This window comes from Phascolarctos cinereus, unplaced genomic scaffold (assembly GCF_003287225.1).
Source record: "Phascolarctos cinereus isolate Bilbo 61053 unplaced genomic scaffold, phaCin_HiC Scaffold_2;HRSCAF=192, whole genome shotgun sequence".
In the NCBI taxonomy this organism is placed as follows: domain Eukaryota; kingdom Metazoa; phylum Chordata; class Mammalia; order Diprotodontia; family Phascolarctidae; genus Phascolarctos; species Phascolarctos cinereus.
The window spans coordinates 192,869,832-192,884,560 of NW_027555625.1; the positions used below are offsets into that span (position 1 = coordinate 192,869,832).

The 14,729-nt window shown below is 38.3% G+C and overlaps 1 protein-coding gene across 3 annotated transcripts in view; it reads left to right on the plus strand.

Annotated features, from left to right (window-relative positions):
- DCDC2C (doublecortin domain containing 2C) overlaps positions 1–14,729 on the plus strand; it is a 184,875-nt gene that overhangs the window by 95,852 nt on the left and 74,294 nt on the right. For all 3 annotated transcript variants that reach the window (XM_078149064.1, XM_078149066.1, XM_078149065.1), the window contains exon 8: positions 5,049–5,149. In XM_078149064.1, coding sequence (XP_078005190.1) covers positions 5,049–5,149 — 101 coding nt within the window. The remainder of the gene's footprint in view (positions 1–5,048; positions 5,150–14,729) is intronic.

The window sequence follows — 14,729 nt, forward strand, 5'->3', positions numbered from 1 at the left end:
TTATATGAGTATATGTTTATATTGATGTGTGTACATATACACATGAATATACATGTGCAGGGTGCTAGGTCTTTCAAGCTTTAAAGCTATATATACCCTGTGCATTCTTGTGCATCCACACCCACCCACCTACCCACACACACACACACATCCACACATCCACTGGTCCACAGGAAAAATCAGTTGATGAAAACAAATTTCATTCAATTAGCTTAGGTTGTTCTTTTTTTTAAACAGATCTATAAGATTAAACCTATCTGCCTTTTTAATTAAGAATATAAAATACAAGTGACATTTTTGATGAGATGTTATCATTATGGTTACTTTTATCCTCTTTTCACAGTGAAAGAAACTGAATTTCAGAGAGGTTAAAGACCTTGCTCAGTCTCATAGCTAGGACACACCAGGGGCAGAATTTGAACTCAGGTCTTTATCCCACTCTATCCTCTGCCAGAGGTATCAAACATGCGGCCTATGACACTCCCCAGTGTGGTCTGAACTCAATGAAAATATAATTGGGAAATATTTAATAAAGGAAATAAAAATATAATAGAACATAAATAATGTTACTATATAGTTTTCTTAGTGAAAATGCACCTGCGGGGTCCTTATTTAGGGCTTGGTGGCCCCTGCTTCTGTTTGAATTTGACATTACCGTCTAATTGGAAAGAATTCATTGCATACGAAGAATACTGCCGACATACTTTGATTCCACATTATGCCCAGTTACGAGAGAAGCAGTGTGATGGACAAGGACAGTATAAGGGACTGTCTGGTTTCAGAGCATCTGGGTTTGGATCCTGGCTCTGCCGCTCACTAGCCATGTGCATTTTGACCCTCTTTGGTCCTGTTTTTGTAACCTATTTGACCTTGTTGTTGTTCAGTTGTGTCATCCTCTTCATGACCCCATTTGGGGTTTTCTTGGCAGGGATGCCAGAGGGATTTGCCATTTCCTTCTCCAGATCATTTTAGAGATGAGGAAACAGAGGCAAAAAGGGTTAAGTGATTTACTTAGGGTCACATAGCCAGTAAGCATCTGAGGCCAGATTTGAACTCAGAGAGATGAGTCTTCCCGACTCCAGGCCCAGCACTCTATCCACTGTGTCACTGGCTGCCATTCTAACATTCTAACAAGAGGTTACTGGGCTAGGTGATCTCAAAGATCTCTTTCATCACTAAATCCTATGGCTTATGATCTATAAGGGGGAAGTGAGAATTGGAAAAGCAACAAGAAAAACCATTCACTAAGCACTGGCTGTGTGTATACCGTAGGAGACAGCTGGGTGATGCCATACATAGAACTCTGATCCTGAAGTCAGAAGATCTGAGTTCAAATTCTGCTTTGGATCCTTAGTAGCTGTGTGACCTTGGGCAAGTCACTTATCTTCTCTCAACCTTAGTTTTCTTATCTGTAAAATGGCAATAATCATACCACTTACTTCTCAGGGTTGTTGTGAGCATAAAATGAGATAATTGTAAAGCCCTTTGCAAACCTTAAAGTGCTATAGAGATGCTAACTATTATTACTATACCAGACGCTATACTAGGTGCTAGAAATGGAAAGAGAAAAAGAAATCTATTGCTCTCCTGAAGAAGCTTACATTCTACTGGGAAGAAACAATATATATGCAGACAAGTAAATCAAAATACATTAAAATTAGAAAATTTCTTTGAGGGGATCTTACAATTGGGGGAAACATGAAAGGCCTTTTATAGAAGGTGGCCCTTCATCTGAGTCTTGAAGGGGAATTAAGAGGAGTCCAAGAAAGTGGAAGTGAAGAGGGAAAATATCTCAAGTAATAGGAATAGTCTGTGCAAAGACAAAAGGATGAGAGTTGGAATGTTATGCATAGGGGAGAGAAAGTATGCCAATTTGACTGGAATGTAGAGTTTTTGAGGAGGAGCCTTGGGAAATCAGAATGACGAGAAAGGTTGGAACCATAAAGGTAGGGCTCCAAATGCCAAAAAAAGAAATTTGTTGTTTCTCCTAGAGGTAATATGGTGCTGCTGAAGCTTTTGGATAAGTGTTGACTTGGTCAGATCTGTACTTAAGGATTATTAGTTTCTCAGGTACATAGAAGAGAGACTTGAGAGGGAAGAGAACTGAGGCAGGGAGGCCAAGCAGGAGGCTGTAGCAATAATAGAGGTGAAAAGTGATGAGGGCCTGATCTACTGTGATGACTTCACAATCATAGAATGAAGTACAGTAGCAGTTGAAGGGTCCTCACAGGCCATCCAGTACATTTGACTCATTCTGCTGATGAAGGATTAAGGCCCAGCAAGATGATGTTATTTGTTAGAGGTCACACAGGCTATAAGCCAGGGTTTAGACCTACATCTTTGAACTCAAAATCCAGCATGTGACTGGGTGAGTGGAGGGAAAGGGACGAAGTGGAGAGATATTGGGGAGGTGATTCAGCGTTTCATCAGCTATGATTGAGAGAGGAAAATGAAGAGTCAAGGACATTGTCAGCTTTGGTGACTGCAAAGATGACATTGCTCTCAACAGAGAAAATGGTGAGGAGAGGTGAATTTAGGGAGAAAAAGAAAGAAAGTATGAAGGGTAATTAGAGAAATCTATTGAGAGGAAAAAGGAAGAAAAGAGGGAGAGATGGGGAAAAAGAGAACAAAAGAAGGGGTTTTATTGTTATTTAATTATTTTAGTCACATATGACTCTTTGTGACCCATTTAGGATTTTTTGTGGCAAAGATACTAGAGTGGTTTGTATTTTGCAATTTCCTCCTTCAGATAATTTTTCAGATGAAGAAACTGAGGCAAACAGAGTTAAGTGACTTGCCCAGGGTCACATAGCCAGTAAGTGACTGAGGCCAGATTTGAACTCATGAAGACAAGTCTTCTTGACTCCAGAAACAAAAGAACTAGTGAAGAAAAGAGCTGTTCAGCAGGTTCTGAAATTTAGGAAACTATATTTTTTGCACTCAGCTGTTTACTCCAGCAGTGATGCAGTTCAGAGTACTGGTGTTGCCCTCAGATATGCTAATTATCTGATTAACTACTGCTTATAATTCATCATTTTTTAAAAAATCTTTTAATTTTCAGGGACTCAGTTCTGGGTGGTGTAGCTGCAGCAGGCCATCAGTAGAGAAATGACCTTATTAATCCAACCATAGGACACCTGTGATTTTAGGCCACATGCCTCAAATGAGAACTCTTTGAAAGGAAAAATTATGGGTAGACACTGGTTGGTGGGGCAAAACTTGATAACAAAGGCTTGTTTCGACTTTAACATGTTGATTTCTGAGCTTTATGTGAGCTCAGTATCCACTAAATAGAACCAGGATTAGGCAAGATGGGAAGCTTCCCAGGATGCAATATGCAGCGGGAAGGAGCACAGAGAGGAACTCTTCTAAATTGCTCAACATTGTACCTATTTTTGATGTCTAAGAATCCCCCTCTCTCTGGCATTTAGGAGTTTATTTATGTTTGTTTATTTATTTGCTTGTTTATTTATTCTGAATTCAACAAACCCTCAGAAAAGGACATTTCCATATAAAAAGTAGAACAGAAAATGAGAATTATATGTGAAACCATGAATCTTTGATATATATCTTGCTTTTTAAAAAGTATATAATAAATTCTGCATGTTACTTTCAAAGCTGTCCTGATTGTCTGTGTTCCCCCTTGAATTACACTCTTTTCCCTTCTGTGCATTTTAAAATTTACTTCAATGACCCATTTTTCTTTTAGTCTTTTTTTTTGGCAACACTATTGATAGCTCCCCTTTTCCCCAAGACTTCCTCCCCCGATAAAAAAAGGGGAAAATCATTACAACAAGTATAGTCAAGCAAAACAAATCCACACATTTGCCATGTCTGAAAATGTATGTCTCATTCTGTACTTTGGGTCCATTGCCCCTCTGTCAGAAGAGTTGGGAGCGTGCTTCATCATTAGTCCTGTGGGGTCATGCTTGGTCACAGGGGTCTATTTTTAAGTAGAATTTTGTAAGATCGAAGATTTTGAGCTGGAAGGAATGTCAGAGGTCATCTAGTTTATTTCTCTCATTTGGCTGGAAATGGAAGCCCAGAGAGGTTAAGTAATTTGTCCAGTGTCACACAGGTAATAAGTGGGCAAAGCTGGGATCTAAACCTAAGTCCTCTGACTCTAAACCTGTCACTCTTTGCACTGTACCAAGTGTTTTAAAAATAGTTTCATAGATTCATAGAGACAGGAACATTCCAGAACGTTACTTTTCTAACTTTTCCTGGGATGTGCCGATACCTTATACCAGCTCTGCCAGTAGCAAAGACAAGGTCCCTGTGGGGCAGCCCAGGAGCAGGGCTTAGGTCTCAGTGCTCAGCAATTACATATTATTGATAACCTATTCATTAAAGCAAGGTAACCCCTTCTTAAGTCTCTTTGAGTTTCTGTATGTACTTGGAATTAAAAAAACCTACATTTCTTTTAAAATAATATATAAATGACATTTTGACCTAGTCTGATGGGCTTACCCTTCAATTATTTTGAATTAGTGAGATTATACTAAAATTTATGTTATCTGCATCATAGAAAAAAGAAGGCACATTTTGCTATTCTGTGTTATGACTAATTAGCAACAGATGTAGGGCTGGAAGGGATTTTAGAGGTCATCTTGTCTAGCCCCTTCTTTTTACAGATGAGGAAACTGAGGCCTAAGGAGGTTAGGTGACTTGGCTTGGGTCACACAGGTAATAATTATCAGGAGTGGAATTTGAACCTCAGAGTAAGTGCATTTTCTATTGTGCTACAATTTAAAGGAGTAGGACGGTAAGTTCATATATTATGAAATTTTTAAGTTGAACACAGTGCTTTTCTTACAACAGCCCTATGAAGTAGGCAGTGAAAGTATGATTTGCACTTTGCGAATGAAGGAGCTTAAAATTAGAAAGATTAAGTGACTTGCTCCCAGGCATTCTGACTCCAGGGGGAGCATACTTTACGCTAAAATCAGGCTGCCTCTCTCTCTATGGCAAAAGTAAATGTAGCTCAGTGACTTAATGCAGTTTCCTATGTGTTTGTGGTTTTTTGTTTTTTGTTTTTTTTACTCCAGAAGGCGATGTGTTTCAAGCACGCACCCCTAGACAAGAAATTCAAGGAGCGCCGTATGTGAAAGATGACAACAATGTGCAAATAGACTTGCCTGTTGATCAGGTAACAAAAGTGGAAATAGATAGGCGGGGAGAGGTGGATGGGAAATGTCTTATTACATGTTTCTTTTTTTGCCTTTTTCTTCGAACATTCATTTGAAAAAAAATTTGAGATTCAAATTCTATCCCTCCAGTCCCTCCCCTACCCATTGAGAAGGCAAGCAATATGATACCCACTATACATGGGAAGTTGTTGTTGTCATTCATTTGTGTTTGAATCTTTGTGACCCCATTTGGGGTTTTCTCTGCAAAGATACTGGAGTGGTTTGCCATTTCTTTCTCCAACTCATTTTATAAATGAGGACACTGAGGCAAACGGCGTTATGTGATTTGCCCAGTATCACCCAGCTAGTAAGTGTCTGAGGCTGGATTTGAACTCAGATCTTCTTGACTCCAGGCCTGTCACTCTATCCACTGTGCCACCTAGCTCCCCAAAACATATCTCCATACTAGCTATGATGCTTAAAAAAATCCAAGAAAAATAAAGACAGTGGAAAAAATATGCTTCAATTTGCACTTAGAGTCCATCAGTTCTCTCTCTGAAAGTGGATAACATTTTTCATCATGAGTCCTTTGGATTTGTTATGGATTATTGTATTAATAAGAGTAGCTAAGTCTTTCACAGTTGATTATCATTATGATATTAGTGTTACTGTGTACAGTACTCTCCTTGTTCTATTTACTTCATTTTGCATCAATCCACAAAAGTCTTTCCATGTTTTTCAGAAACCATTCTCTTCATCATTTCTTACAGCACAATAGTATCATATGCCACAACTTGTTGTGAACTTGTTTAGAAACTGTACACACGCACCGCTGAGAGAGACCTTCCTGGCTTTCCAGTACTGGCTGCACCTTCACTTGGCTCACTGGTCAAAGTGGGGGAGTTAGAATACTTGTTGCTCCTTATTGCTTGGGAGGTACCATGACTTTATAGTCAAGAAAATAATGATGAACAGACCAATAACTTGGATAAATTTAAATTTTGAAGAAGTGATTATTTGAAAAGTTTTTATTTTCTAAAATATTGTCATACCTAAATATGCAATAGTCAGGTGAGACCAAAAAACCAGACCAAGTGACTTGCTTAGGGTCACGCAGCTAGTAACTGTCCGAGACAGGATTTAAACTCAGTTCATCATGACTCTAAGTCCAGTGCTCTTATTCACTTTGCCACCTACCAAGGGTGATATACTCAAAATCTCATTAAAACAAATAACACTGTATTGAGAATTTGATTACAATGAAAATATTTCTAAGATCTAGCTTTGTGGCCAACCATATTTTAGCCATATTTCATAAACCATACAGTACTTACAAGTGATCTGTACCTTTGAAGTTTATTGTAATGGGATATAACCTGTAATAGAATTCTCTCCTACTAATGTCTCAAATAAGTGGATCCTTATTTTAACTTCTAATTAATAGAAGTATATTAGATTTTGATTGACTAATAAATTGGATATTAAGATATAATTACAAATAAATGCTCTAGCTCATTGAAATTCACATAAGTGTTTATTGAATTGAACTGAGAGAAAGAATTGTGAGCCTCAAATGTTGAATAATTGTACTTCCTCTTTGTTGCCTAATATCTTCAGCTTAATCATGAGTCATGACATTATCTTCCCAGTGTCGTGGTTCTCTTCAAGAATGAAGGACAAACCACATAAAGGCCCTCCGTATGTATCTTTCCAGACTCACTTCACTCTACAACCCTTCATACACTCTCAGATCCAGCCAAATTAGCCTCCTTACTAATCGTTCCAAATCAGCGTTCCATCTTCAGCTGCCATGGCTTTGTATTGGCTAGCTCAGAACTGTACTTTGTTCTCATCTACACTTCCTAGAATCAAGACTCAAATCGGAGGATTTTTCTGTGTTCCCTAGCTGTTAATATTCCTTTCCTCTTAAAATTATATTGTATTTATTTGAACCATGGCCCAAGGGCTCACTTTGGCCTGGGTTTGGTCTTGGGAGCCTGGCTACAAAGTAGGCAGGTTATCTTTCTGGATTTTTTATTTTCTCTACTGCAGAAACTACATAAAATGCAGATGACTCATAAGTGTGCATGGATAAATGTAGGAAAAATAAAACACCCAAATTGCCTGTGACATTCATTATATTGCCCCAGAAGGTAAAGACTTTCTGGGACTGTTGAGCAGTTATTCATCATTCTCCTCAGACTCACATTGTTCAAGCAACCCAGAGAAGTTATCATGAAAGGTTAGCAAGGTGTAGATCTCTTGCCCAGACAGGCCATGGCTTTAGTTATTAAGCTGCAGAACCCCTCTGCTAAAATGTTCTTTTAAGGAAATTTACTTCTTGGAGATTGATGCCTGACTCAAATTTAGGAGCAGTAAGATTTATGATCATACCCAAGACTAGAAATGCCAATTTCTTGAGTCTGCTAATTACTGACCTAGTCTCAGAAAAGGAAACAGAAAGGTAGAAGGAATGTAGGAGTGGGTCATCCAGAGATTCCATCCTCAGGCCTTTAATGCTTCTCCTGTGCCTCATCATTGCTTCTGGGCACGGTGAGGGGATTGGTGACAAGAAAAGCTACCTCCTGTCTTTGTTTTATTCCTGTTTTGAAACCCAAGGGAAAGAGAGTCTTAAAAATGGTCCAAAAAGGGTTGAGCAGTTGAATAGCTCGCTATTATAGACCATAGTGGGAGGCAGTTCCTCCAATAATCCAGCTTCCTTGACAGTCACCAGTTATCACGAGGCAGCCCCAATCTCAGAAGACCAGTCAGAGTTAACTGTGTCACACCATCAAGAGGTTGGTATCCTTCTTATTGATACCAAAATAATCTTTCTAAAGCACAAGTACCACCATGGTCCAATCCTCAAGTGTCTGAATCCATGTCTCAGTTAAGGGTCTGTGTTGCTGGTCTAGTTAAAAAGGCCACACTCTGTAATTTCATCAAGTTGATTGAGCTAAGCAAACTTTTTTTTTTAACACTTTGAGTTTTATTGAGGTGCTTTTTTTTTATATTACAAACATTTATAGATTATTTCTACTTCATGACAGGTCTCTTGTAACAAGTAAAACTAACAATACATTGACCACATCTGAAAGTTCATGCAATATTTCATACCTGTAGCACATTTCCTCCTTACTTTTTAACAAAAATATATTTTATTTTTTCTCTAGTTACATGTTAAAACAATTTTTTTAACATTTGGTTTTTTTTAATTTTGAGTTTCAAATTCTATCCATCTCTCCCTCCCTTTGTCTCCTCCCCCCTCCCTTAGACAGTAAGTAATCAGATATAGGTTAAATATGTGTAATCATGTAAAAACATTTCCATATGAGTCATTTTGTACAAGAAGACTTGAATAAAAGAAAAAAGAATGAAAGAAAGTGAAAAATAGCATGCTACAGTCTATATCCAAACAATATCAGTTCTTTCTCTGGAGGCAGCTTAGTATGCTTCATCATTAGTCCTTTGGGATTGTCTTGGATCATTATATTGCTGAGAATAGCTAAGTCATTGCACAATATTGCTGTTACTGTGTACAATGTTCTCTTGGTTCTGTTCACTTCATTATGCATCAGTTCATATAAACCTTTCCAGGTTTTTCTGAAATCATCCTGTTTATAATTTTTTATAGCACAATAATATTCTGTCATAACCATATGCCACAGCTTCTTCAGCCATTCCCCAACTGATAAGCATTCTTTCAATTTCCAATTCTTAGCCACCACAAAAAGGCCTGCCATAAATTTTTTTTTTGTGTAAATAAGTCCTTTTCCCTTTTTTTGGATGTCTTTGGGATATAGACTTAGTGGTGGTGTTGCTGGATCAAGGGATATGCAGTTTTATAGTCCTTTGGGCATAGCTGACCAAACTTAATAGAGGGTCTTCTGATTGCCCATTATAATCCCCCAAAAGAATGTAAGCTCTCTGAGAGCCAGGACTATTTTTTTATTTTGTGTTTGTATTCCCAGAGTTAGTACAATCACCTCCACACAGTAGGTACTTAATAATTGCTTCTTGAATTAAGAGCTTCCCATCTCTCTTGAATTGATATTTCTTTTAGAGCCTCAGGCCATTGGATCCTGTCCATCATTTTGCTGAATTCACTGAAATCTGTTTTCCTTTAGTCTTGGGTAATCTGTATTATGTCTGAGGCATTCCTTATTGATCATGAATTTTGAACTGGCAAGTTCTTTTTATTTCCAATATACCAACCAGTTCCTCCTTCTTAGATCATTGGGCCCAGGGTAGCCTTCCTCTAATTGCTTCCCTACCTTATGAAAGGCAAAATAATCAGAAAGGCAAGCAAGGAATTTGTTATCTGGGGTTACTGATGAAGACAATCAGGTAACAGTATTTTATAACATTGCTCTGCCACTTAAACAGACAATGGGCATGGGAGGGAGAGGGCAATTTTTGAGATTAGCTTGTTTTGTTGTCTTATTATGAGTACACTATAAAAAGAATAGTGAGATAGGGCAGAAAGAGCATTGAACTTGTAGTTAAAGGACCCAACTTTGAATCCTGGCTATGCTATTTTTTTTAACCTTGAGCAGATGGGGTCTCAATTTGCCCAACTGTACAAGCAAGGGTGGAACTAGGTCCAAGGTCTAAGGTCTCTTGTAGCTCTGAAGTCTACAGCATATTTTCAAGTGTAGCTTTCAGTATTGCCATATTATGGACTTTTAATACCGAAGAATACATTTATGAAGCCAATAGTAGGGCTTTTGAGATAGAATTCAGATTCAGCAAATATTTATTGAGTGCTTCTTATATGCGAGGCACTATAAGAAAGGAGCTCAAGAAGGCAGAATCTCCCCTAAATCCAATATGCCAGTGTAACAGCTGACATTACATTATAAATATGTATAATATACACCAAAGCCCAGAGGATTGCAGTACTCAGTAAGGAGCGCACTTAAGTTGGAGTACACTTATACTCTTCCATCACAGCATAAATCAGAATGATTTAACGCCAGTTTTAGAAGTGTACAAGAATAAGAGCCAAAACTAAGGTTTTTCTAAACAAAAAAAGAGCAGATTGTATTTCTTTAGCCAGGCTCAATTGCATCCTGTAATCTCATGTTTAATCTGAGATGGCAAATAGCTCTATTTTGAAGCATTAAACCTACAGCCATTAGCTTTGCCTCCCCCCATCCCAACCTCCCCCCCCCCCAGCCTGTTCAACTCCAGGGCCTTATAATTTTTCTCCTGACAACTTCAAGTCATTTCTAGAAATACTTGTGGCCTTATAGAGAAGAGGGGGTCAGCTCCCATTGGTGTTTGTTCCCTTAGCCTCGTGGGGGCAGAGGGTGTCAGAAACTCTGCCTTTACAGATCAGTCATCAGTAGCTGGAGGAATTAGTTGCCCTGACATTCCAAGATGCCTATTAATCATAAATTCTGACCTTACACCTCTGATTCTGGAAATTACTCAATTTTTCTGGCTCTAGTATAAAATTGTTTTCCCCCAGCTACTCAATATGGTAGGTCTTTATTTTATATACACACACACACACACACACACACACACACACACACACACACACACACACGTATATATGGAAAGACTTAAATGTTTAATATATCATTTCTTATGGAAGTAATATTACAAATATAATATTTATCTTTCATACCTATATGTATATGTATGGAAGAAGGGAAAGAGTGAAATCTTTCATATATATCATTTATTATGGCAGTAATGATATACACACACACACACACACACACACACACATATATTTCAGTCTCTCCCATCTTTCCCATCTCCATTAAGCTTTAGTCACTTAGCTTTCTGTCAATAGACTTCTTACTACAGATAGTTGAATTCTACAGTATCCTTTGCTTTCCTCACAATTTTTGGAAGATTCGCCCTAACACTTGAGAGTTCCTAGTATTAAAAGCCAATCCCATTCATACTCTTGACCCAGAATGAATGAATAACTGAATAAAGAATTTATTAAGTTCTTACTCTGTGTAAAACACTGTGTTAAGCAGTGGGGATACAAATAGAAAGGTAGACAGCCTCCACTGTCAGGGAGCTCACATTGTAATGGGGGAGACAGTATATATATTCATAGAAGGGTTTCATCTACAAGCCAGATGGAAAGATCCTATGGTTCTTAGGGTGAAGTAAACAGATGGTAATGTCTCTTTTTTAATGTCAGTTAAATCCCATTGCTAGGCATAAGGAAGTCAAAGAGAAAGGCCCCATATATAACAAAATACACATGGCAGTAATTTTTTGTGGTAACCAAGAACTAGGAACAAAATGATGCTCTTTGTTTGGACTAAATGAATAGTGGTACAGGAATGGGGTGGAATATTATTACCATAGGAAAGGATGACTATGGAAAAAGTACAGAGAAGCATGGGAAGATGCGCATTGATGCAAAGTAAATGAATTAAGCACAACCAGGAAACAATGTCCATTACTGTACTAATATCAATGGAAGGAGCAAAAACCTATTAAACTGAATGTTGTGTAATTATAATCACCAAACTTGGCCCCAAAGAAGAGATGAGAAAACACACCTCCTTTCTTTCTTTGCATAGGTGAGGGACTTTAGGGTGCAGAGTAATGCAAATATTGCGATTACTAATATTGTGATATTTGTATTTAATATTTTTTTAATTACTACTTTTTATTATTACAAGGGATAGCTTAGCTCTTTAGGTAAGGAAGGAGGGAGGAATATGTTTGGAAATGAAGGTGATATAAAAAAATTCTATAAATAAATTAAAAAACCTAAAAAGCCATTCCCTGAAAATGAATTTATTCTGTAAACCCCTCCCCACTCAAAACTCCTAAATAAATTAACATGAGCACCTGATTATGTGAGGGCTCTAAGAATCCCATAACTTTTAGGCTCATAATAAGTTGAGGAAGAAGGCACCATGATGGAGAGAGTACAGATTGTTCTTAGAAAAATTACATCTTACATTAACTGAGTGATCTTGGTGGTTCATCTAACAAACAGTGCTAAGACTTCAAAGACACTAAAGGCCTTTTGTCCCTTTTTGTTTGGTGGATGGAGTACAAATCTCGTTTTCCTAGAAAATGTAATGAAAGCAAAATGGAAAAGTTGTTAGGGATTGAAACTGTAGGCTATAAAATCAGGATGGAATGAGTCTTTTTGCTGCTATATGATAGGAATATTTTTTTCCACCATCATCTCCTTTGATTTTGATTATACTTGGCCTTTAATTTTATCTGCTTCTGAGCTGCTGTATTCTTTTACACTTTTAAAAAAACTTTCTGAAGAACAGTTTATTTTAGTCTTTCATCTGTCTTTGGCCTTGATATGGGGTTCCTTACTCTCCTCCCTCTCCCCTCAAGCTATAATCATTACTGTTTGATGTATAGAGTATCATAGACTCATATAGGCAGATTATGTCATCGGTTGCTATTTCTGCTTTTATTCTCTTCAAGCATTGACATTTAGTTTTAGTTTTTATTTAATAACAGTATTGTGTGGAAGAAAGAGCATGGGACTTAGAGTCAGAAGAACTAGATTCAAATTGTGGCTCTGCCTTTTACTAGCTGTGTGACACTAGGCAAGTTACTAAACGTTGTGAGCCCTCATTTTCCTCAAAATAGCAAACTGAGGGGAATCAGGCTAGATGGTCCTTAAGGCTATGACCTTCTGTGATACTAGCTTACCTTCCCCTAATATTAAGAAGCTTCCACTAACATTGGACTTCTAAGCCTTCCGGTCACAGAGGATCATACATGTGGAGCTGAAAAGGAGCACGGGGGCCATCTAGTTCAGCTCCTTCATTTTACAGATTAAGAAGCTGTGGTACAGGCAGATAGAAGCCTGGGTTGAAGGTTATGAAAGAAGAGTGTAAGTGCTGCTAGATACTACTAACATGGAAAAATCTTAAGTGTTGGTTCAGTGCTGGTATGTTATGTCTGAAAACAAGTCTAGCTGAGTTAAGGGAGTCTCATCATCACCAGGTTGGCTTCAGGGCAGTGAGTGTCATAAAGGTTAAGTAACTTGCTTATGGTCACCCAGCTAATGAGTACTGGAAGTAGGATTTAGAACCAAGTGTCTCTTCACTTCAGGTCCAAGACTTGTTACACTTAATACTCTACCTCCCTTAATCAAAGGAGTGAGAGCTAAAAGGTTTCCTAGAGATTGAGGTCAGCTCCTTCTTTCTGCTGAGGAGACTGAACCCGAGGTGGGGAACATTAAATGACATTCCCACAATCACATAAGCATTAAATAACAGAGACTCCCCCTTCTCACAGAAGTTATGTATTAGACTGCCTACCAAACTGAAGGTCTACAGGGCCATTATGCCTACCTCATTGATATATGCCTGAGAAACCCGGACAGTATACCAGTGCCATGGTAGGAAACTGAATCCATTCCATTTGAATTGTCTTAGGAAGAGTCTGAAGATCACCTGGCAGGATCAAATACCAGACACTGAGGTCTTTTCTTGAATTAAACTGCTAAGCATTCAAACTCTACTACCGAGAGTGTGATTCCAATGGGCTGGCCACGTTATTCAAATGCCAAATGCATGCTTGCCTATAAGATTATTTGACAGAACTCACAAGGCAAGTGCTGACATGAAGGAGGTCAGATGAAACAATGCAAGGACACTCTGAAGGTTTCTCTGAAGAACTTTGGAATTGATTGCATGACATGGGAGCTGTCCCTGTCCCTGCTGGCACAGGACTGCCCAGTATAGTGTGCTCTCATCAAAGAAGGTGCTGTGTTCTGTGAGCAAAGCAGAACTGAAGTAGCTCAAAAGAAATGTGAGATGTTCAAATTTAGAGAATCCACCCCAAATGTTCACATGGACTATTTGTGCTTGACCTGTGGTAGAGCATTCCAAGCTCATAGTGGTCTGATCAGCCACAATTGGACACACTATAACTTGACTCTAACATAGTGATGTCATTTTGGTCCTTTTTGAGAATGAAGGATAACAATCAACCAATGTACTACTTATATTTCTGTTTGGTCCTGTTTGAATTACCAGATATCCAGAATTTGTAGGTTATGGCTGTTTTTCTTTTTCTTTTTAAATGCAAAATTAGTTACCTCCTAGAAAACACTTGGGTCATACAATAGGTATCAGTAGCTCTAAGGGATCACCAGGCTTATCTCAATAGAGGAGATGAGTTCCATTTCTCCAGTTAGGGAGTTGCATTGTGTTGTACCAGAAAAGTCTATCATCATCATTCTCTCACCATCAGAAACACCTGACAAGGCTATGAGAGATGGGAAAAAATCAATGAGGAGAGAATTGATAGACTGGTGTGAGAGTAATACAATCAGCCAACTATTTCAAGAAGATGGAAGACTCAGCAAATGCTGCCTAAAGGAGGAAGAGAACAAAGTTACTTGGTTGAGTTCCTAAGCAGGCACCAAGTGAAATAGCTAAATTATAACTTGCTGATCAGAAACTCCTGTACTGACCTGGTCATTAGTGATGAACAATTATAATATAATAAGCTCAGAACCTTTAGGGGTGTGAGGTATCTTAGAAACCATCTGGTTCCACTTGCTCGTTTTATAGATAAGGGATCTGAGGCTAGGGGAGGGGAGTGATTTCCCCACTTGATAGTCATGTGACCTTG